The sequence below is a fragment of the Chenopodium album genome, chromosome 25 (assembly GCF_948465745.1).
Source record: "Chenopodium album chromosome 25, dcCheAlbu1.1, whole genome shotgun sequence".
NCBI classification, from domain to species: domain Eukaryota; kingdom Viridiplantae; phylum Streptophyta; class Magnoliopsida; order Caryophyllales; family Amaranthaceae; genus Chenopodium; species Chenopodium album.
This window is the reverse complement of record NC_137858.1, coordinates 16415359-16438932: the sequence shown is the minus strand read 5'-3', so window position 1 is coordinate 16438932 and position 23574 is coordinate 16415359. Positions and strand designations below refer to the sequence as shown.

At 35.7% G+C, this 23574-nt stretch overlaps 1 protein-coding gene across 6 annotated transcripts; it reads right to left on the bottom strand.

Annotated features, from left to right (window-relative positions):
- Positions 1-5501: 5501 nt before the first annotated feature.
- LOC145613470 (UMP-CMP kinase 3-like) lies at positions 5502-15047 on the bottom strand. Of its 6 annotated transcripts, none has more exons than XM_081668579.1 (9): positions 14906-15047; positions 13970-14006; positions 13799-13835; positions 7611-7728; positions 6617-6773; positions 6441-6521; positions 6252-6359; positions 6073-6144; positions 5502-5979 (listed from the first exon to the last, which is right to left on the bottom strand). In XM_081668579.1, the coding sequence occupies exons 2-9, from the start codon at positions 13997-13999 to the stop codon at positions 5929-5931; spliced, it is 654 nt and encodes a 217-aa protein (XP_081524705.1). In that variant the 5' UTR covers positions 14000-14006; positions 14906-15047; the 3' UTR covers positions 5502-5928. The 6 variants fall into 6 exon arrangements, with proteins under 6 accessions (XP_081524705.1, XP_081524706.1, XP_081524707.1 ...); XM_081668580.1 differs by lacking the exon at positions 14906-15047 and having other exon boundaries at positions 5502-5848; positions 5916-5979; positions 13970-14845; XM_081668581.1 differs by lacking the exon at positions 14906-15047 and having other exon boundaries at positions 5502-5761; positions 5916-5979; positions 13970-14845.
- Between the last annotated feature and the right edge of the window lie 8527 nt (positions 15048-23574).

Below are 23574 nucleotides of genomic sequence, written 5' to 3'. Positions count from 1 at the left end.
TATATATATATATATATATATATATATATATATATATATATATATATATATATATATATATATATAGATATATATCAAATCAAATAAATAAAACTATGTTGAACTAAACATAATATTATACAATGACACAATACGAGTGTCAAGTTACATATGGCGATACAAAAATTATGGTCGATTTGCAATACTTTTAAATCAAACAATCACACTTTACTTTACATTATACTTTCTAGTCAAATTGTTACACTCTGTGATTAAATATTAGGAAAATTTGAATTTTGGTACCTCGAAAATAGGGGTAATTGAATTTTAGTACCCATCTAAAATTTTATTTTAAATTAATACCTCCAAAAGTGTAACTTTATAGATTTTGGTACCTCCGTCCATGTTCCGTTAAGTTTTCCGTTAGTGGGGTCCATTATCTAATAATTTAATAATTTAAAATATTAAAAAAAAAACATTTTTAAAATAAAAAAATAATAAAATTAAAAAAAAAACCCACGAACCCACCACCAAGCCACGGCAGCTGCCGCCGTGGACAGGCACGAAGCCCAGCCACGGCAGCTGCGGCCGCGGCCAGGCACGAAGCCCAGCCACAGCTGCTGCCGCCGCGGCCAGGCACGAAGCCCAGCCACAGCAGCTGCCGCCGCAGCCAGGCATGAACCCCCAAAACCCATGCACAACCCACGAACCCCACCACACCCCACCCACGAACCCCACCACAACCCACGAACCCCACCACACCTCACCACCCACCACCCACGAACCCCCAAAACCCACAACCCGACCACCCACGAACCCCTAAACCCACCACCCACAACCCACGAACCCAGAAACCCACCACCCACAAACCGAAAATCCCGTAACCCACCACCCACAAACCGAAAATTTAACCCTAAAACCCTAAAAATTGATTTGGGGGAAAGGGGGAAGGGGTGATGTGGTGGTTTTCGGGAACCTCGAGGCAGCCAAGAGTGAGAAAGAGGAGGGAAATCGGCGACGGGAAAGGGAGGGGGTTTTCGATGTGGTGATTTTCAGATCAGGTGGGTGGGGGGTGGCGTCGTCGCGGGGAGGCAAGGCTGGTGGGGGGGTTGGCGTCGTCGCGGGGAGGCAGGCAGGGTGGGGGTGGCGTCGGAGCAGGGAGGCAGGGCTAGGTGGGGGGGGGGGGGTTGGCGTCGGCGCGTGGAGGCAGGGTGGGTGGCGGGGAGGCACTGAGGCAGGGCTGGGTGGTGGGGAGGTAGGGCTGGGGTTTTTGTTTTTTTTATTTTTTAAGTTTTTTTTTTTATTTTTAAGTTTTTTTTTATTATTTTTTAAGTTTTTTTTTAATTAAATGTTTTTTCTTTTTTTTAATAAATTAAATTATTAAAGAATTAGATAATGGGACCCACTAACGGCAAAGTTGACAGAATGCTAACGGAGGTACTGATATCTATAGTTTAGTCATTTTTGAGGTACTAATTTAAAATAAAATTTTAGATGGGTACTAAAATTCAATTACCCCCATTTTCGAGGTACCAAAATCCAAATTTTCCTAAATATTACCTTCTTTTACATAAATATTTCCTATGTCCCCAATTAAAGTTTACCGTTTATACAAGTATTTCAGAAATTGTATAAAATTATAATATAACTGGATTATTCGACCAATTAAATGTGAATTTCTGTATATAAAAAAAATTAATTTAGTTGATTAAAGGAAAATATAAAAATACATGTAAGATAGTAAAGTTTGACGGATTTAAAATTTTTACTTTTATTTAAGAGTTAAAATTATCATTTATAGATGAAGGGAGTATATATAGTACCGTAAGAACTACCCAAGGTTAGCTTTTTTTTTTTTTATTTTTTTTTATTTGCTCCTTTGATAATTAAATGAGCAAAAGTTATCAAAATGAGCAAAAATACCTTGTATGGTTGCACCTGATAGGGTTTAATTTATAACTTGCACTCGGGTAATATAAGAATCTTGGATTGATTAATTATTTCTAATAAGATATATAGTTACACTTGTGATGGAATAATAATCAACTAAGTACTTGAATAATTATTCTTTTTGATCAACAAATATATAAAAAAAAAAAATTACACCTTATGATCAAATAGTTATAACCGCGGAGTAATAATTATTTACACTTCATACAAATCTATACTACTATATAAAGAGAAAGGACCTTTTGGGTGATAAATTTGTCTTTTTCCAAAATGTCCTTCTCAATTTACAAAATTACTTGTTCACTAATTAATTTTTTTCCCAAAACAATAAAAAAAATAAAGTTCATAACTAATCATAAAAGTAATCTATTCAAATAAAAGATAAAAAAAAAAAACTATTTACCCACAAACCAAAATTATTGTCACTAAAAAACAAACAAAAATAAGAAAAATAATAACTACCACGACCACATTTTACCTTTTTTTTATTGGAAAAAACCACATTAAACTTCGTAAAAAGATAACTGTAACATATAATTATTAATTATAAGGAAAACTAATACCAATATACTCCCTCCGTCGCTAAATTACATTCCTACTTCTAGCATTTATTCCTCACACAATAAAGAGAAGTAGGAATGTAATTTAGGGACAGAGGGAGTAGTTCCCTTAAAAAAAAATCTAATATAGCTAGCCTACATATACCACATTCATCTCTGTTACAAAGAAAAAAAAAAACCCTTAACATTTATTAAAAAAGAATAAAAGGAAAAAATACACATCTATCTAATCTATATACGTATGCCTTCAAAAAAAAAAAAAAAAAAATCCATATATGTACTATTATCGTAGATGTTTACTCTATAGTCTTCAATCTTGTAAGTGGAATAGATGTGTTATTGACAATTTTATTTTTCTCTTCAATTTAAAGTTTATGCAAGTATTGATTTACGAAAAAATCTACAATAAATCAATAATAATGTTATGAGTAAAATAATAAGTTTCCTATATTGTACACACGCTAGCCACCAGTTCAACTAAAGGAAGTAGCTTACGGAAAGCCGGTTGGGGTATAGGGACCAGTGAAGAGGAAGTTTATGGTATATGTGACATTTAGTTTAATTTTTTTTTTTTTTTTTTTTTTTACATTAGGATGGGGCATTTAATTCGTTGTGTGTTTTATTTAAGGGAAATTCTCATTGATACACCCGTGGTTTTGGACTTTTCCCATTGATATACTCTTAAATTTTTGCCTTCCCAACGGTACACCCGTGGTTTGATATTTTTCCTAACCGTGACTAACACCGTTAAATACTATTTCACTAAGTTAAAATAATTCAGGAAAAGACTATAATACCCCTTTTAAACATCTAATGTCTTGATTTGCGTGTCGAAAATTGTTCGGTTAAAGTTTTGGAAGTCATGTTAGTTCTTAAGGATCCAAACCTCGAAATTAGCAAAAAAAAAAAAAAGGCAAATGTCTCATGTGCATGTCAAAAAATGTCTCAGTTTGTGTGTCGTTACTTTTTTGTGATAGTAATTGTTCGATTAAGGTTTTAGGGGCCATTTTTACCCTTTAAGACTCTAAATTGAACTCGAAATTGTCAAAAAATTAACGAAAATGTCTCGTTTTGCGTGTCATGACAAAAAAAAAAGAAATATCATGCCGTGCAAACTGAGATATTTTCATTAATTTTTTGACAATTTCGAGTTTGATTTAGGTCCATAAAGGATTAAAATGACCCCTAAAACCTTAACCGAACAATTATTATCACAAAAAAGTAACGACACGTAAATCGAAACATTTTTTGACACGCGTATGAGACATTTGCGTTATTTTTTTTTTGCTAATTTCGAGGTTAATTTGGATCCTTAAGGACTAACATGACTCCCAAAACTTTAACCGAACAATTTTCAACACGTAAATCAAGACATTAGATGTTTAAAAGGGGTATTATAGTCTTTTCCTGAATTATTATAACTTAATGAATACTTTCTAATGGTGTTAAGTCACGGTTGGGAAAATGACCAAACCATGGGTGTACTGATGAAAAGGTAAAATTTAGGAGTGTATTAATGGGAAAAGTCAAAACCACGGATATCCCATTATCTAAAATAAAGTGTTAAACTTTTTTTTTTTTTTTTTTTTTTTTTTTTTTTTTTTTTTTGAGGCAATAAAAGGTTTAAACTTTGTAATTGGATAAGTAAGAAATATTAGGTATCTATAATCATGGTGAACATAAATAAGGTAATAATAATATTACTAACTAAGATTGTTGGTCTTTTATTTTATTTTATTTTAGTTTATATATAGTCAAATTTTTTTGCTAACAAATATATGGAGTACTATGTACATAAGATAGAAGATGTATATTCCAACAATTTAAAGTCATAATAATTAGCAATGACATGTCGAACTTTAGTGCACAAATTTTTCATCAATTTATTTTGTACTTGAAAAAAAATTACTGGTAATAAGGAAAATTTTCCTACACAACTTCATTATAAAAATTTATTAAAAAAAAAAAAAACCTAAAGATTTGTAATCCATTATAAAAATTTTGTCAAAATTGTGCGTTGCAAAGGATCTAAGCTAATAAATAATAAAAAGATTACTTAGTGTTGGTGAAAATTAAACAAAGGTTTAAAACTTATTAGCCCCGCAAGCAAGCTCGGCACGTGTTTTTTTTTTTTTTTTTTTAACAGGAAGATTAAAGATTTCATTTGTGAAATGCCAAACGACACTTACAATCAATTTTTGAGAAATTTAAAATTCCAACAAAAGTATATAAAACCCTAAAAATAACATCGCAGAATCGATTGATAATAGCCTTAACAAAAAACTTCATCCGAAGCAATACAATCTGTGAATTCGCTCTAATTCTACATAAGATCTGCAAATGCATAATTTTTTGGATGAATATTCTTCCATGGTCTTCTAAACTCCGGTAGAAATTGTGAAACCTTCGATCTTCATTCTTCAATAAACAAGTAATTAAAATCCCTACCATGAACACCATCCTAAGGATGGTATCTTTTTATTGAAAGCAATTAAAGCGATTTTGGGGCTTTCCACCGGTAAAAACCAGTGGAAGCCCCTACAAAATTCACAAATAAAAATCAAGAATGAAGGAGACGAAGAGAAGTAGGGAAGGATTGAACAAAAAACCTAGCAAAAGAAGCAAGGGAAAACCCTCCTAAGGGAAAACCCTAGAGGGAACTAAGAAAAATACCTACTTGGAGATCCTAAGCTCGGCACGTTCAAAGGGTGGGTATGTACAAATTGTCAAGCCGCACAAAAAGGCCTGTGTTTGCTAAATTTAGCCTGTTGGACAAAAAAAAGTATATGCTCAACCCGTTTCCTACTGAGCCCGCAAACGACCACCTCTAAGCTTGTCCTAGATAAACTCGACAGCTTAGTTCATATAGATTTGTCAATGCTTATAAACTTGAGGCATTAAGTTCATCAAAAGAATCATCGTATATTAGAAAGCTGAACGAGGCCAACATGCAATGTAGTTCATTCTATAAGCAAAGGCTTGTAGTACATTGCCAAAATTCCACAAGTCAACTAAAGAAAAAAAAGTGAATACATGAAGTAGAGTATTTGCAACAAAATTGATCACATCCTTCAAAGAACAAAAAAAAGTACTAGGAACAAAAATTTCAAATCATACACATTATTCCAAAATAAAAAAAAAAAAATGGGAAAAAAAAAAAAAAAATCTGTAGTATGTATTACTGTTATACCAAAGGCCCATAAAACAGCACCCCAGGTAGTTGTGATTTGTGATGGGCAGGTGTGCAGCCATCTTATAGCAATCATTTCTAGCTGACAGAAGTCCAAGCCCGGATAAATTTTTAATTGGAAAAGAATCATTTCAAAGATGCATCAACAAGAATTATGAGCACTTCAATTCTGAAGAACAACACAAACATGTTAAAATCAATAGAGAAGATCCGCAAAATATTTGAAAATGAATCACCTCAGTACTCTAGTTATGGCATCTCCGTATTTGATAATGTTAGGCAATCCTGAGAAGCAACCTGCTGCAAAAACATACAGCAAAATTAGAGGCTCTGAATTGGCAAAGATTAAGGATACAAAGAACATAGAAATCTCTTTGCTAAAAGAAAAACTACCTTCTCTGTTGTTGAATTAAATATAGCTTTGACATCCTCAAATACAGCCTCAGCTTGTTTAGCAGCATCAATCTTAATACACATGTATAAAAGCTTCCCAGTCAGTTTGAAAAAAAATAGACATACAAAAGGACCTGATCAAAACTCTCTGGGTTAGAAAAGCATGAACAATGTCTGACCTTTCTAACTTTGTCCTTCAAACTGTAGTACGCAACAACTGGAAGACTGGACTCCATATATACCTTAAAACGCTTCTTGATAGTCTCCAGGTTATCATCTTCCCTACCCTTCAAAAATGTAAAAGGTTGGTGAAGTACAAACCAAATAGGCCAAATGAAAACGGAGATGGACAAGTAAAGAATTTGAACCTGATTTCTACTCAACAGACGCTTCTCCATCTCCTCTTCTGGACAATCAAAGAAAAGAACAAACTCTGGTTCTATACCAGTCTGCACCACATAAGAAATTTGATAAAACAAAATGCACAGTTTTGAGCCGAATTTTAATGATCTATGTATGAAACACGTGGAAATTTAAGACTCACAACAGATTCAAAAGTTTCACGGTTCTCTTCATTACGAGGGAAACCATCAATAAGAAACTTGTCATTTCCACTTTTCTGCATAGCTTGCTGGAGAAGCTTAACTGTAACCTCTGAAGGCACAATCTTTCCTTCTTTGATCATGCTCTGGATCATGGTTCTATATTTAACCAAAGCAAAAAAGCCAATGTTACTATCAGAAGAATACTTCAAGGACAACTACTGATAAATCCTACTAATGAAATGCAAGATAGGTGGACTCATACACATTATTTATGGAGATCAATATCCAACATAAGCAACCAGCCATCAAGCAACTCTTGCCTGAGCCCCACCAATACACTTACCAATACCTAACTATATTAATGCTTTCCAAATGCAGCAAACCACAAGTCAACAATCATCAAAATGGTTCCAGCCCGTAAGAGTGTCAATAGATAAAATTCTAGCAGCAGAATTACAAAAAAAATTTAAGCAAGAGAGAGAGCTAACAAAAAACTTTCCACCATAGTGACCTATCCACACACACAATGGAAGGATGCAGTGGAGAAGTGTAGCTAAAAATTTAAAATGTGGCACAAAGTAACAGTTACTTGATGGTCCCCTCTCAGATTCTTCAATTAAATAGTAGTTTCAGACCTCTCAAATGCAATTCAATAATCTAACCACCAAGAATGCAATATCAACCTATCAACTATGCAATAATTGCACAAGAGAACCATTTAGAAAGATTGTCAGGATGTAAGAAACTTTGGGGCCAGCTTTTATCATTGCATTTCATGGAACCAAAAGCAGTAAATCAAAAACTTAACACTAAATTCATTACTCTAATTATGGATTGATCACCCTACAGCCAACAGATACAAAATATAAAGCGGACAGCCATTTTAAAGTCAAGATGGAAAAAATAGACCAGGAGTGATGATAAAAACAACCTTCAATTATACAGGCCTGCCACAAGCAATTATATAGTAGTTTGAGAGAAAACAGACAATACCCATTCTCAGAGCCAGATTTAATTTCTGCTCGCAGAAGATCACCAGCACTTAGGTGAGTGAATCCAAAGTTCTGAACAATATTGGCGCACTGTGTACCCTTTCCACTGCCAGGACCCCCTGATACACAAAAAGCAGTAGCACCAAAGATTTAGACCTTGTATGGTTATAAGTAGCATTAATAATGATTCAAAGTTGCTAAGGCTAGAAACTGTTGTGGCCTGAATGGATAGAGAATACATCAGCACAACTACATGTAGTTCATCATAGAGGCATTTATATAATATTGCCAAAGGTGGAAAGGATTACCACACATGTCCAAGCGTGCAATCAATGTCCATTTGGGTTAGGCTAGGCTAAGGTAAGACTGCAGATGATTACCTAGGCCTTCTACTTTGTATTTAAAATCTTAGCATTTAGGGGGTCATTTGGGTGGATCTTTTGGAATGGGTTAATTGGAATTAGAATCCTTCCATCTATTATATTGTTTGGTTGAGCTTACCAAAGGGATTTTCTAATTCTACCTCATCTCCCTGGAATCTCATACCCTCATAACCCCCTAAGATTCATAATCCATTCCATTAAGAAGTGTAGAAATCATTCCAACAATAAAACCAAAACACTTTAAACAAATATGGGATTTTGAATTCATACCTACCTAGTATGAGATTCCATACCAACCCATTCCTATTTAATGAACCAAACACCCCCTAAAAGCATGCTATTACCAAGCTAGGTGTTTGAATGTTCTCCCAAAACTGACCTTATTTACACACAAAAACACAAAGGCCAAAAAAAAATTTATTTCCAGCTTTTGTAGTTGCCTTCATTTATATAAGTTCTGCAGTAAAAAGATAGAGCACAAACACAGATAAAGAAGGGCTCTAGGTTGTCCTCTCCCCTTTTACTATACTTTCTTACGGTTTTCATTTGGTCAAAGAAATTGGTCACTCTATCTTATTTTCCTGTATATATATTACAATAATATTGATTTTGGAGGACGATATAGAGGGGCTGCCCTAGAGGCTTGGCAAAATTAGTCAATTAGAACTTTCTGTCCATGCCCATATCTTTGATCAATTTCCCCAACCTCACTGTCTCTTGATTTTATCATAGGTAAGATGCTTTTAATTGATCCAATTTACTGTTTATTCCAACAAATAGCGGTTTCATTGACACAAATCATCCGTTGAATAATGAATTCTATGGAAGCAATTACCATCTTCGATTCATCAAGAGAACAACAATGGAAATGCGAGTAGAAAGACCTCCATGATTGGGTAGCTTAGATACAATTATTAAGAAGTTTGAGTATACGATAATGTAATTGTGGCAGAACTTAATTTTTCCAATAGTTGTGCTTTGGTTGGACAAAAAAAATAGTTTTCTCATTGAAATGTTATTTGGTTACTTCAATGAAAGAGAGTGGCGTATTAGTCATCTCTTTGGGTCCAAGGTCATGGGCCACAGGTAGACATGTCAGTTGGATCAGGGCCGGTCAATCTGATTTTATGGTTTAAAACTTTAATTTGCTTATTAGAAGTTAGAACTGCCTTTAACTGGCTTTCCAAGTTCTTGGCTAAACTTTTGCAGGTTTTTTCTGGTAGGGTCGAGTTATTTGCTTAAAAATTCATCTGTTAAACAAAAAAAATTACTTAATCTTAATCATGGCAAATAATAGATAGATTTTTTCTTTTACTCATATTAGGACCACTTTCCTCTCTCCAATACTATTTAACATCAAATATAGTAAATCCATACCCTATTTTCAACATTCTCAGATTTCCTCTCTGCTTGCAAAATTGGTGTGTCAGAAGTTTGTAGTCCTTTATGAAATGGAGAGTAACTATTTTGAGGCTACTTTTAGCAATAAATTTAATCAACCTAAGAAACGAGTTTAAATTACAATTCACAATTAGGAAATAAGTTTACATGGGATTCAAAATATCAAGTAATTGGTTTAGTCATAGCGGCCACGGGAGTGTTGTGACCGAAGCATTCTTTACAGCTGAAAGGGAAATTCTATATATAGGACTCTCCGAAGACCATTGTTGCTCTATGGTACATAATGTTGTGCTTCAAAGAAGCAGCACAGTAAAAAGATGGAGGTTACGGAAAATGGCATGTTAAGATGGATATTCGGGAACACTCTAAGAGATAGAATTGATTTGAAGTTATTTCCAAGAAAGTGGGTGTCGCACGCATTGCAGACAAATTAAGGGAAAATTGCCTCTAGTGGTTCGGGCATGTAAGATAGAGATCCCAGGGTGCATCGGTACGAAGAGTGAAAGAATGGGATCATGGAGAGGTTAAACGAGGTAGAGGAATACCGAAAAGTACTTGGTTAGAAGGAGTTAGGAAAGACCGAAGGATATGAAGCATATGGATTTGTATGAGAATGAGGTATTTGATCATAAGGAATGGAGGGGGAAGATCTTTGTGGATGACTATATGGAATAATCATTTTTGGTTCATGAAGTCAACCTCACTTATGGGAATAAGGCTTTGATTGGTTGATTAAATTAACTGAAAAGAGCACATTTGATTTTAAAAGTTGAAGCTAGCTAATTTGAAAAATCATTTATCAAATGATAATGTGAATAAACCATGTACCTATTCATCCCTAAAGGTATCTTTCTACTATTAATCATCAAACCATAGAGAAATTACGACATCGGTAATGAACTAACTTAATAGAATAGGCAGTGCAGGTACTAAAAAAATTAGCTTGTTTGTAGGTCAAAGACAAAGATAATTGGTTGGTTCGAAGGAAATGAGATCACACACTATGTTACTCAGGCTCTTCGTTTCACATTAATTACCGTGTTGGACCCTTGACTTTGACAAGGTTGTAACACTTGGACGCTTTACTTTTCGTTCAAAATAATGGAATCTTTTCACAAAATAGCTAAGTCCAACGTTGAACACGTATCCATGTCAAACATGGGAAACCAAGTCTAAGTAACCTATATTGTAAGTGCTATAAATAAGGGAGCATAGGGAAGAGATAAGAACCTTAAACATTTAAGTTGTTCTCATAGATTTGTTTAGCCTTTGGGAGTGAAACAAGCCACTCGAAAGCTTGTATCTATCAATCATTTGTCTTATATATCAAATTAATTGTCATTATTAGCATCTTGTTCTAAATTTGACCATTTTTATTCCCCATTATGCTACTTCATAACAGCCCCCTTCATTTTCTATTTCAAGTTCAACCACTATTTTATCAAAAATGCACAATGGTTCATAATATGAAATATATGCATAATATATACTTATATAACAAAATGTTTTAACTTTTATTGATATATACTTCCTCTGGTTCTAAATGGTTGTAACACTTATATTTTTGCCGATGCATGATTTTGACCATGTATGATTCTCCATCAGTATAGACTTTAAAAGTTGAATAGGATTTCTTAAGTATAAATCATCATATATATTCATAGAAGAATATATAAATAGAGTAAAAATCAGTGTTGCAAGTACTAAGAAATGAAAAGAGCATATGGCCCTACTAATTGTGGATAGGGGTGTACATAAACCGGACCAACCCTGAAAACCGACCGGAACCGGACTTGTTGGGACCGAACCTAACCCAGACCTATAGATTTAGGTCCGGTCCCGGTCCTTGAAATTCAAGGATTCCGGTCCCGGTCTAAAAACGGGTTTTCAGGTCCGAACCTGAAACCCGGTTAAATTGTGTTTTAGTAAAAAATTAAAAATTAAAAAAAATTAAAAAAAATTTCAAAAATCACGACAACAAATCAGTTTCATTTCTAAACCCTAAATCCCTCACACAATCTCTCTCAGCCGACAACCACTCACTCACTCCCCTCAGGCGACCACCAGTTCACCACTACCAGACACCGGCCAGGCGCCCATCGCCTACCAGCGGCAGCGCAAAAACACCCCTTAGCCCTTACGCTGCACCAATTACCAGCGTGAAAATCCCTTCACGCTGCTAGCCACCAACGCGAAACCCCCCGCCTCCTCCACCAGCCACCAGCCCACCAGCGCAAAGCGCGAATCCCTCCTGCACGCCACTGCACCAGCCACCAGCACGAAACCCCCCTACACGCCGTTGGCCCCGCTGCACCAGCCACGACGCTGCACCACCAACCAGCGTGAGTGCGCGACACACCTGCTCCCTAAGCCACCAATCAGGCAGTCACCCTCACGAGGTGACGCGACAACTAATAGTTCAACCACTGGCGTCCGTCGCGAGACAACCCTTGCTCCCAGTGGCGGATCCAGGATTTTACAGGTGCTAGGTCACCGCCAACCATTGACCACTTAGTTTCTCCAAAATCCAACCCCCTAAAGCGGAAACAATCCAAGATAATTAAGCCGAGTAATTGCATATTTAATTATCAAAGCTAGTAAAGACTACTATTTGTAAAAAAAATTACAAGCCTACTAGTTGCATAAGTTTGCTTTGTAGGCTCCAAATTAACAGGAATCATGGTCAAAAAATTTCACCTAATTTGGGTCAAAAGTCAACAAATTCCTACAAAATTTGACACTCCACTGCATACCCAGATGCAATTTCTTGTTCTAATTGACAAAATATAACATTGGGATTAATGGATAGATCTAAATTGGAAAAAAATCACAACCACATCTGACTAACAAAATTATAAATACTCTGACAATATTTGGTTGATTAAAAAACATCCCTCATTACCCTTATAATATATACTACCTATAGCAGTATTAGTTCATTAATGCAATGTAATGATGTATATAATAAAATACATGTACAAAATTAAAATGTGAGGGAAAAAATTGAAAAAAAAAAACTACATAAAGTGTAGCCTATAAAGCAATCTGACAAACTAATGTCATGATACAAACCATTTAATGACAAGAGCAGAAGAAAATTTTGTATCTGTATTCATTTTCCTGCAAGCTCGCTTCTCAAAATTGCAGCAGGAAAAATTGGAAAAAAAAACATAAATTGTTTGGTATGGGATTCGATCCTGCGCCAATTAAGCAAGACACTTAAGCTTTCAACCAATGAACCATAGAGAAGCATACATTACATTTATGCTTTCCATTTACTTTTAACCTGAAATTTCCTAGGTCACGTGACCCAGCGTTGGTCCGCCACTGCTTGCTCCGGTCACCAGTCTAGCAGGCTATTTATTTTTATTTTAAAAAAAAAACAGAAAAAATCATGAATCAAGTCTATTCAAGTCCAAATCCGGACTAGACCTGATTGTTTAGGTCTGACCCAGAACCTGTTAAGGTCCAGTCTCCGGTCCTCAAAATTCACTAATTCAAGTCCCGGTCCATTCAGGTCCGGTCCGGTCCGGTTTCGGACAGTGTGCAGCCCTATTTGCTATTTGTGGAGAGTTGTGTACCACACATGGACAATAGTTTTCTTTAATGTAAAACTGACCCAATTGCCCCACTTTTATACTTGTATTATAAAACTACATTCCATGACCCTAGCTCTTGCAAAATTAGAGGCCAAAGAAGGTGTTTAAGAATTTAGTAACCAAATGAAAACATGGCCTATTAATCAAAGTACAACACATGGGTGCCTTCCTCGATTCTCCTTGCTCTTTATTTCAATACATATTATCGTGGAAGATTAAATAACAAACAGAGAAAGTAAACAACTTCCAAAGTTTTGTAGGAAGTTTTGTAGGGAGTTGACACAAAGCTCAAGTTCCATGGATGATGGCCAACCGCCAATCTAAGGATCTTACTTCTATTTTCGTAAAACATTAAATTCCTAGGACTAAATAAACCCAAAGTAATAAGGTCAAAGTGTTTATGTGTGAACCCTAGAGGTAATACTTACATTAGCCATGATCATTATTATTGAGAATCTAAGAGATCAAATAGAGACAAAGGGCTCCATTCCATTCCACATTTAAATATTTAAATTTCAAGCTTCAAATCCACCATCTAATTAGTGACTAATTGACAATATACAAATTTAAAATCATCAATCCTAACAAAGTCTAAATCAGTCTATCATATGAGAAATTTATTTAGTATTAATGTATACCTTCAGCCTAATACACAAACAAGAAAATAAACTTGAGAGAAAAGCTGACAGCAAGTTATTCAAGAAGCATAAGAACCAAATATGCTCATTGCTGGGAAATAACAATTTAATTGACCCATTACGAATCAAAGGAAAAAAAATAATCATGCTAGGAATCAGCGTGTTCACCTAAAACAAAGATAACAGTCACCTTCCTGCCATTTTCCTGTAGTCGGAAACACCAACAAATAAAAGAAAGCAAATCAGTTGACACAGAAAATACACACAAACAAACTAGCATTTTACAATGATTAGAATCAAGCAGCATCACATGAATAAAAAGTAAGGTTAAGTATTTACCATGTTCTGAGCGTCAACAGCAGTTCCCATATATTTGCTTCATCCACACAACCATTGGGGTTTTACATTAGAAACGGAAATAACACAAATCAGACCTAAATGTAATAAACAATTGAACATAGCCATGACTAAATCAAAAAATTTGGAAATCATTTCGGATTAGGAGTGTAAGTATAACCAGTATTCTCACTGGCATTAAGGGTGTAAGTAGTGTAACCATGTATTCTCACTGGGATTAAGGGTGTAAGAAAATGTTAAAATCATTCCGGATTAGGAGTGTAAGTGTATAACCAGTATTCTCACTGAGATTAAGGGTGTAAGTGTAACAATGTATCCTCACTGGGATTAAGGGTGATAGTGTAACCAAGTTGATCGAACCCGGTCATAAAGCCTCATTCATTTTGCAATTAAGACATCAAAGGCTTCAAACCAAAGGCTATAATCAGCCAAATATGACATGTCAAATATGTATAGAGGTGAAAGACAAAACATCAAATTAACATTTAAAGCCTAAACTAAAAATACTCGATATAAGGCATGTCCTAACCCTGGGCAAGAGGGGCAGCCCCATAACCGCCACCCCGACAAGAAAAAGTCCATTTTATTAGCTCTATTCTAACATTTAAAGGTTACAAACAAAACCCTGCAACACATTTGCAACCAATCTTATCTCAATCATCAAAGTATGCTTGAAAAATCACATAAATTCTTCTTGCTTAAGAATCCCAACATAAATTGCATATAGAAAAATTCAAGCAACAAAATCGCTCGTTACAATATTTCATAACTTGAGTAATCATAACCTGTAGTTCGATAAATCACCATAGAAGAACCCTAAATTAATAATACTGAAAATTAAATCAACAACAGTGTGAAATTAAACCCTAGATTATGAAATCGATGTCGAATGATATAAGAAAATATGAAAATTCAGACCTGAGAAGCTGCTTTGATGGAAGAGGGAAAGCTCAGAAGGCGGTTCAATGGAGAATTCAGAGTACGCTTCGATGGAGGAGAGCGACAGTGGTGCAGCGTTAAAGTAGTGGAACGCTCCAAAGGGTAACAAATAATGCAAAACCGGAAAGAAGAATGACACGCCATTTTTTTTTTAATTAAAAAAAAAATATCCAATTGATTGATTTTTAGTCGTTTTAAATAATTTGCTTTTTTAAATAAATAAATAAATAAATAAATAAATAAAGAAAAATTTAAGAACAACAAATCAATCTTTGTCGTATTCTTAAAAAATGGACCAACCTTTAAATCTTTCCAAAATAAACACAAGTTTGCAGTTTTTCTCCCAAATTGAAATCAACAAATCACCTTACCTGTTATTCTAGGTAAAAATCCACGTGTTATTAAATCATTGGTGAATGTTTTTTTTTAATAATTTGGATAATTTTTACAAAAAAGAAGAATTAAAAAAAATAAATTAAAAAAAAAAAACCAAACACCCTTAACCCTTCCACATGCCAGCCACCCTACTGTCACTCACTAAGGGTGTGTTCAATTCACCTGATTTTCACTGATATGTACTTATCTTAAATTATCAGAACTTATTTGAACTTATTAGACCTTACTAAAACTTATTTTAGCTGTAATTTGTACTTGGGTAGCCCTTATTATAACTTATTAAACCTGACCTAAACTTATCAGAACTTATTACACCTGAAATAAGTGAAAATAAGGTGAACAGAACAGACCCTAAGCCTGACCCCCCTGCCCCCGGCGTTGGTGTGGCGCCCAGATGCTCCTCCCCCGGTCGCCAGTGCCATCTCTCCTCTTCTCCTTCTCTCTCCCCTTCTTTTTTCTTCTGTCTTTCGTTTCCACCTCCTTCTTCTCCTTCTCTTTCCTCTTCTCCCTGCCCTTCTCTCTTCTATTCTCTTCTATTCACTTTACTCTTCTCTTCTCTTTTATTTCTCACTGGTGATTGGTTGATGGAGTTCACGGCGGTGAGTGTGGTTGATGGTGTTCACATGGCGAGTCCGGTTGGAGGTCGATTTCTTGCCGGTTTCTAGCATGTTAATCCTGTTAATTTTTATATTATTGGTTTTTAAGGAATACTCGACCATGAAAAGTCTAGATCTAGACTTTTCATGGTTGAATTTAACGTTCTTAAACCAAATTCATGATGAAATTCAAAGCCAATTTTGGTTAAGGTATGTTTTTCCTTTTTTTTTATTTTTTTTTTGGGTTGTGGTGTCATGGTGGTTAGTTTGATTAGCTCATAAAAAAGGTAGTGTGTGCGTGTTAGGGTTTGCCGGCAGATTTGGGTTGTTGTGGAGTGTTTGGTGAGTTTGGACTTTTGGAGGTGCTCGGATTGGCAGCCACTCTCAGGTGGTGGCGAGGTTGGGAGATAGTGTGTGCATGTTGTGGGGATGGGAGCAAGGGATGTGAACAACGGGTGCAGGTGGGAAGTGTTTAATTTGAGAATTTTTTTTTAAAATTGTTCAGTAAATGGCGGTGGTGGATGATGGTGGTGGTTGTATGGCAGTGAGGTGGGGGAAGAGTGATCTGTTTTTTTTTTATTTTTTTTTTTTTATAAAATTGTTAATTTGAAAAAGATAATTAAAGGTTTTTAATTAAAAAATAGGAAAAATTGCCTGGAATAATCCGACCTTTGCCTCATCCGCCCAAAATAATCCCACCTATCGATTATTTTTTAATAATCCGACCTTTATACTGTTGGGGTTTGGTGAGTCCGACTCACCGCGGAAACAACCCCACCCGAGTAACCACTCGCAATAATTAAAATCATAAAGCATAAATAAATAATCACAAAGAAAAGATAACGAATCTTACCCTCGAAGCGAGCTTCGCCCAAAAAACCGGTGCTCTTACTTGAAAGCTACGAGCACGTCAAGCGCCGTGCCTCCGACGGTATCCACCCACAAAAAGGCGAACACAACTTTAAGGTCTACTACTTTGGGGTTAGCAAGGTCCGACCAAAACCCGAGTGTTATATGAGTTTAAGAGTTTTCCCAAAAATTATGGAATGCTCTTTTTAACTCCCACTCAAGCACTTTACTCCAAATCCCAAGGTTGGTATTTATTGAGGAAAGTATGAGTGGGAATTTCTATCCCATCAATGTGGGATCATGAAATTCCACAAATTAATTTAAAGCTAAATTAAATTAAAACTGCAAACTAATAATAAATCTACAAGTGGCATTACCATGTGAGATGAGTTGGTGAGGACCACATGGAGAGTAGGGGACCATACTTGCTCCCCACTCAATACTCTCCTTGTGCCACATGTCCTCACCCACTTACTCCCATATTCCAAGCTTCCCCTTATTCACGGCCCTATGGCCCGAGCCAAGCCACGAGCCAAGCCCGAGCCCAGCCCGCACCCAGCCCGCACCCAGCTGCTGCTATGGCGCGGCTGCTGCTGTGGCGCGGTGCGGCTGCTGCTGTGCCTAGCCGTGGCTGGTCGTGGCTGCTAGCACGGTGCGCTAGCTTGCACCAGCCAGCCATGGCTCGGCTTGGTGCTTGCTAGCCACCTTTGCTAGGACATTTTGCCCCTAGCATTCGGATGCTCGGGGCACTCCGATGCTAGGGGTATTTTTGGGAATATGGTCGATTTATTATTATTTTGCGCGTCTCGTCTTTTATTATTTTGACTCGACTTCCGACGATCGGTTTCGACGCTCTAAGCTCAAATCACCGACGTCTAAATATTTAACACTCGGGCGACGAATTAATTTCTTACGAATTAATTCGTCGAGTTGGTTCGCATATATTTGCTTGGGTGTGACCCGAAGGGTTCAGTCAAGATTAAGCTGTAATATTAATTATATTAATATTACTGATCGGAAGCGGCCTCCACCCAGGCATTCCGATCACTTGACCTTACTGAATATATTAGCTTTCTAATAATTCTGAACCCGCTATCAGAATAATACACTTGTTCGAAGGACACCATTCCTTTCAATCTCCCACTTGTCCTTCCGGACAAGTGTGCATTTAATGTATAGCCCTTATCCTATGTCTCTTCATGTCTCTTCATGAACTACAGAGTAAGATTACTAGTCATCTCTGTTACGTCCAGAAGTGTTTCTCGAAATCCGAGTTTTGACTGTCAATAAGCAGATGATTTCTAAAATCCATCTGAGCACGGCCATGCATTTTTCACAGTCTCGCTCTTCGAGAGGCCTTTTAAACAACAAGACATGTTCCCTATTGTTAGTAGGGGGACATTTCCAGTCTTGTAATGTAGCTTCTCTTACTAAGAGGACTCACCCGCCTGATATCTGTCTTTATAATCCCCAATTACGGCAGACGTTTGGCGGATACCAAAGCGGACCAGTACTCAAACAAGAGATCTCCCACTACTCATGGTCGGAGGAAAAGAGTTCTGATAGTAATAATGAGAAAATACTTATGACGATTTTTAAATCTCTTAAAGTATCCTCATAGGTCGATCCAGTATGGTTCTAAACCAATACCTGTGCAAATGATTTATATCCTCATAGAACAAGAAACGGTGCTACAGTTCATACTACACACTAATCTCTGATGGTCATCAATCGTCAACAAAATATGACCTTGATTAGGGATAATTTTCGATTAAAATATTCAATGTTCACTTAATAGGTGTTTCTTTATCCAAGCCATTGACTTGATACCCTATTTTGAATATTTATTAAAATCGAATGGACTCATTATTTAATTCTAAACCACAATTAAATAGTTTTGTGGAATATTTAGAAATATTTTATTCCACTATGAAACTTCACAATGTTTCATCTTTATGATAAATGGTTTTTCCCAAATGTTTTAAGAGTAGTACTCTTCATAAAACATTCATAGAAATCACACTCATATTTGATATGCTTGATTTCTTTCATGCAATTATAAATGTTGTCGTTCACTTATTGCATAGGTTTAGTTATAATTACTTTGCAAACCTTAGCATCTTCATTATCCACCATTTCCATAATAAGATGATAAAATTTTGAGAGTGTTAATGGATTACATGTGATTCAGAATTTATTGTCCAAGCAATGGCTCCCACTCATTTTCATGATTTGAGACCTTCTACTTGACAACCTACAATCATTAATGTTCAACAACGAACCTTTCCATTTAACATCTATCTTATTATCGCCTTTAAGGCAACAATATTCTCAACATATATTTTAGTAGACTCCTCGATGATGCCTTGCTTGGGTTTTACTCCAAGCGACTCACAACGATTTGGGATACCCTAATCACTTGTGATCATGGAAATTTTCCTTAGATTCCCGCACATCATATATGGATGCACATCCATGTTACCATTCTCAAGCCACAACGCTTCTTGCCTCGTGCTTATAAATGGTTTCCTTGCTAAGGATCTAATCCTTGTTAAGGTTTGTGCTTGCAACATCAAAACTCAAATTATATTTGTTTCCATGCGTCAAGAACTTCATCCTACTACTTATCTAAGTTCTATGGATGTTCTTGACTATAATCTAATGATCTAATACTTAGATTAATGTCGATTAGTATTATATACGTACTTCACATGCTCTAAGCATGTAAGTCATCCGACGATTCCATATCATAGTCTTACATGATGGATTTAATTCTAGAATGATTCTCAATTTTATTCCATCCATGTGACCTTTAGCTCATACAGTTACATTGAGTCTTGCCAAATTGTTCGCTATATGATATGATTGAAAGTCTCTTACTAGAGTATTTCTTGTTTGATTTAGTACTTAGCCTAGCTTATACTTAGTTCAAACATTTACTTAGCTTCATACATATGGGTTGAAAGCCTTTCAAAGTCCTTCATGTTTAACATGGTAATTTCCTTTACTCATTTAAACATTTTAATTAAGTCTATACCATAGAACTTAATTCCCAACATGTACTAAGTATCGTCTTTAGCTCGGTCCATTGTCAAAAATACTTTCAAATCTAAGCATTTAGCATTTGATAGTTGTTTCACAATAGAGTTCGTAAACATCTTGTTGGACCATTACTTTTGCTCCCACTAAACTTCTTGTTCATCATAATTTCTATGTTTCTCCATAAGTCAATCCTCTTATTAACTTTATGAGAAAACATGTTCCAATTCCTTCATGCAATGCTTCCTTTAATCCCATGACGGATTCCATGTGCTTGCTTTCAAATCTAGCATTATTTAGATTTTCAAAACCCTTAGACTATTTCATAGTCACTTCCGAAATTCCATTTTGGGAAGGCGGTTTTGGTATCTATTTTGCCATATTTCATATGCGCAATTTTGCTAGATCAATCACTAAAAGACTTGAGCATTCCGATTGGTGAATGGGATTTTATTAAAATCAACTCCTTGAAATTAATTATATCCTTTTCAACCAACCTAGCTATGTATGCATATACATTTCCACATTTGTCAGTTTTCTCCTTGAAAACTTATTTGCAATCGATGGGTCTTTCACCTTTCATGCAGATTAATCAAGTTTCAAACATGATTTTCAAACATGGAGTCTATTTCGGATTTTCATGGCTTTTAACCATTATTCGGAATTTGGATTTGTCGTAGCTATCTTACAAGACATTATTCCTTTACTATCTAATAGTAAATAGTATGCTTGTAAGTCTTAGGTTTGTTTCTAACTTAATAGAAAATTTATAGGATTCAATCCAAGCCTTTGGTGAATTCTGTACCTATTTGGGGCAATTGCATCAAACACTGAGTTTTAAGGCGCTTTCAAAGCCCTTTTATTATATTGATTTTACTCCAACATCTTTAATGTTTTGTGAGTAATGAATTCTCTTTTAAGGTACTTGTAAAGTCCTTTTGAGTATTCTTGATCAAGCATTATCACGAAGTCCTTTAAGGTCTTCCGAGATTCTCGGTTCTAGTTTGTTGCTAAGCTCGATGATCATCGAGTTCATTTTCCTCCCACTTGTCGTTTTGGAAACGTGTTACTTTCCAGATTGACACTACTTAGAGCAACAAACAATTTTTGTTCTCAATTAGGATGTGGAGGTAATCCCCGTAGTCTCACTTGAATGCTTACAAAGAGACATGTATATTGTCTTTGGGTAAAAGTTCGTTGTAAAACAAACAGTTAGCTCCTACTTGAGCTATCTTAGTCTTTATTGAGCCATTCAGCTCCCACTGAGTCACCTAGCTCCCACTGAGCCAGTGAACTCCCACTGAGACTAAGAGCCTTAGACATATACTTGAAAAGATTTTTAGAAGTTATTTCTATCCATAACTAAATATGGCATCCTTTCTTAGCTTCGACATTTTGTTTAGTGTAACATTAGTCATTTGTGCAAATCTTTAAGAACTTTATAGGAAGGGTTGTGAACCATCATCGTTCGAGTCATTTTGAAATGACACCGAGGTCTCCGTGAAAACACACCATGTTCTTTGTGGAGTTATTTATGAAAATTTCCATTCATAACTTTGAGATAGTCACGCTTGGCTCAAGCAAACATTGCTCGATCTAATCTAGATGTTTTGATATTTTTCCAAGTCGATTCTGTACTTCACTGAACTCTTGAGCTACTCAAGTCAAGTTTGTTCACATTTGATGAATATAGCCATATCCTTTCAAATTCTTTGTGAAACGTTGAAGTAATTGAATCCTCTTTAGCCTTCGGAGTCAATTGTCTATACCAAGAACAATAGCTCTCTGCTTTGTCGGTTTCAACAAGTAAGACTTTCTTGTCTTAGAACGATTCCAATTCGAGCAACTATCAAGAGCCTATCTAATAGATCCTTGAGTACGTTCTTGTCTATGTGACATTTCTAAAGATGTTTGGAACGCAAATCAAGCCCATGACTTGAACTTAGTGAGTTTATCATGTTAGGGAGATGTTTGTTTATAATCAAGCATTCTTGACTCAACGCTTGGATAGCCATGCCATTCAAATAAATCTCGCAACTATTGCTCATTACTTTGAATGTGAGTCTTTCCGTGTGTAAACGGATCGATTGCTGATTATGGAACATAATAACCATTACTTGTTCCAGCCTTTGGCTTAAAAGGTCTTTAAACAAAACATACGACCTTACAACTGATGTAGCTCTTCTTGCTTCATTCTAAGCTTGTAAGTCGATAACTTAGCTTAACTTCAATAGTTTGAGGTCACTATCATAGTGGAACACTCAAGCAGTATCCGATACTTGTGAAGATAACGAATTGCTAAGTAAACTACAATAACATGAACTCATGAGTTGAAATGAAATCTAATTCCTTTTCTTCGTTCCTTCTTTCCTATATTTCTTATCATACAATATCTCATAATCTTACTTTAAGAATCATTTCTTTAAGTACCTTGACTCTTATACTTTGTTAGGCATAATCAAGCACCTAGTGCGCCGTAAAACAAAGTTCCATCTTTTCCATTAATTCTTACTCGAATTACTACATCAATGAGTCCTACTCAATTATGTATGATGCGAAAAGATACGTTGGTTGTCAAACATTGACAATCTTGAGTTTGCAACTCAATACCTCATGTTTTATCAAAACTACCTAGTATTTTGAATACATGATGTCCAACCGTCCTTTCGAACTTAGTTATAAAAGTCATTTATGAGAATTGTATTTTAGAAATGCTTTTCCTGTCTTTGAGAACTATTCTCAAGGATTTCCTTTACCAATCATGGAAACAATATTATTTGATTTAGAGTACTATGAATATAAGTGCAAAGTATAACCATTTATCAAGAACATAATAAGTTTGAAATTTAATAGCATTCATGCAAACTTCAATCTTATAAAACGTCTTATTTACGCATAAAAATTGTCCCTATTTGGCGAAAATAAGGCAATTCCAAGATCCGAAGAAACAAAGAGTGGTTAAGCATGCTTTGGCTTGTCTTAAACACTCAATCTTCTAGGGTAAGCATTGCCTTGCTAATGGCTCTAAGCCACTCTTGGTTAGACAATCGTCGCATCTAATGCATCTTTGACGATGTATCTCTTTTTCCACGGTATGTGAGGACTCCTCACTCATACCGATGAGTTAAACCAAAACCAACTTGCACACCCGGTGTGCCTTATGCCCCTTAGAGAAGTGATGGCACCTCGCTTTGGCGTAGCCTACCATCACCATCGTCCGGTTAGTAAGTGTTGTTTTGGAAAGGCAAGTTTGACTCAATATTATTAGGGACCTAGGATTTCTATGTTGGTTGATTTAAGTGAACTTAACTAATCATCGCAACATCAAGAAAACCTAAACATGCATCTAACGAATAATTCACACACATATATATATAAGCATAAAACATAAAGCGAAATTATAGATGCATATTGGCAACTAGCATGACCCCTTGAAATCTTCATATCTTCAAAAGGTCTTCATTTGCAATTTAAGGCTTTGTCTTCCAAGATACGCCGTCTTCAAGACTTAACCAAACTATGCAAAAACTAGTGTCTACAACTATGAATAATCTAAATATTAAAGTACAAAAATACTTAACGGTGCGTAGACCGTATTTAGATTTACAAAAATACATAACGGCACGTAGTCCGTATTTTCTATCCTAGTCGGGTCCCACTAGTTGCCATTTCATAAAACCTGTGAGAGAGAATATATATATTCCATTCATCCATTCACTATTTGTGAATGGCCCATGCAATTTACAAAATTAAAAACAAGTAAAATGC

What these genes read in the sequence shown, in the direction of transcription:
- LOC145613470 (XM_081668579.1), bottom strand. Translation starts at nt 13,999, where the DNA reads ATGGGAACTGCTGTTGACGCTCAGAACATG. An exon ending in GACTGTTATCTTTGTTTTAG is followed by an intron (nt 7,729 to 13,798) that starts GTGAACACGCTG and finishes TTTGTGTATCAG; the next exon opens with GGGGTCCTGGCAGTGGAAAG. An exon ending in AAATCTGGCTCTGAGAATGG is followed by an intron (nt 6,774 to 7,610) that starts GTATTGTCTGTT and finishes GGTTAAATATAG; the next exon opens with AACCATGATCCAGAGCATGA.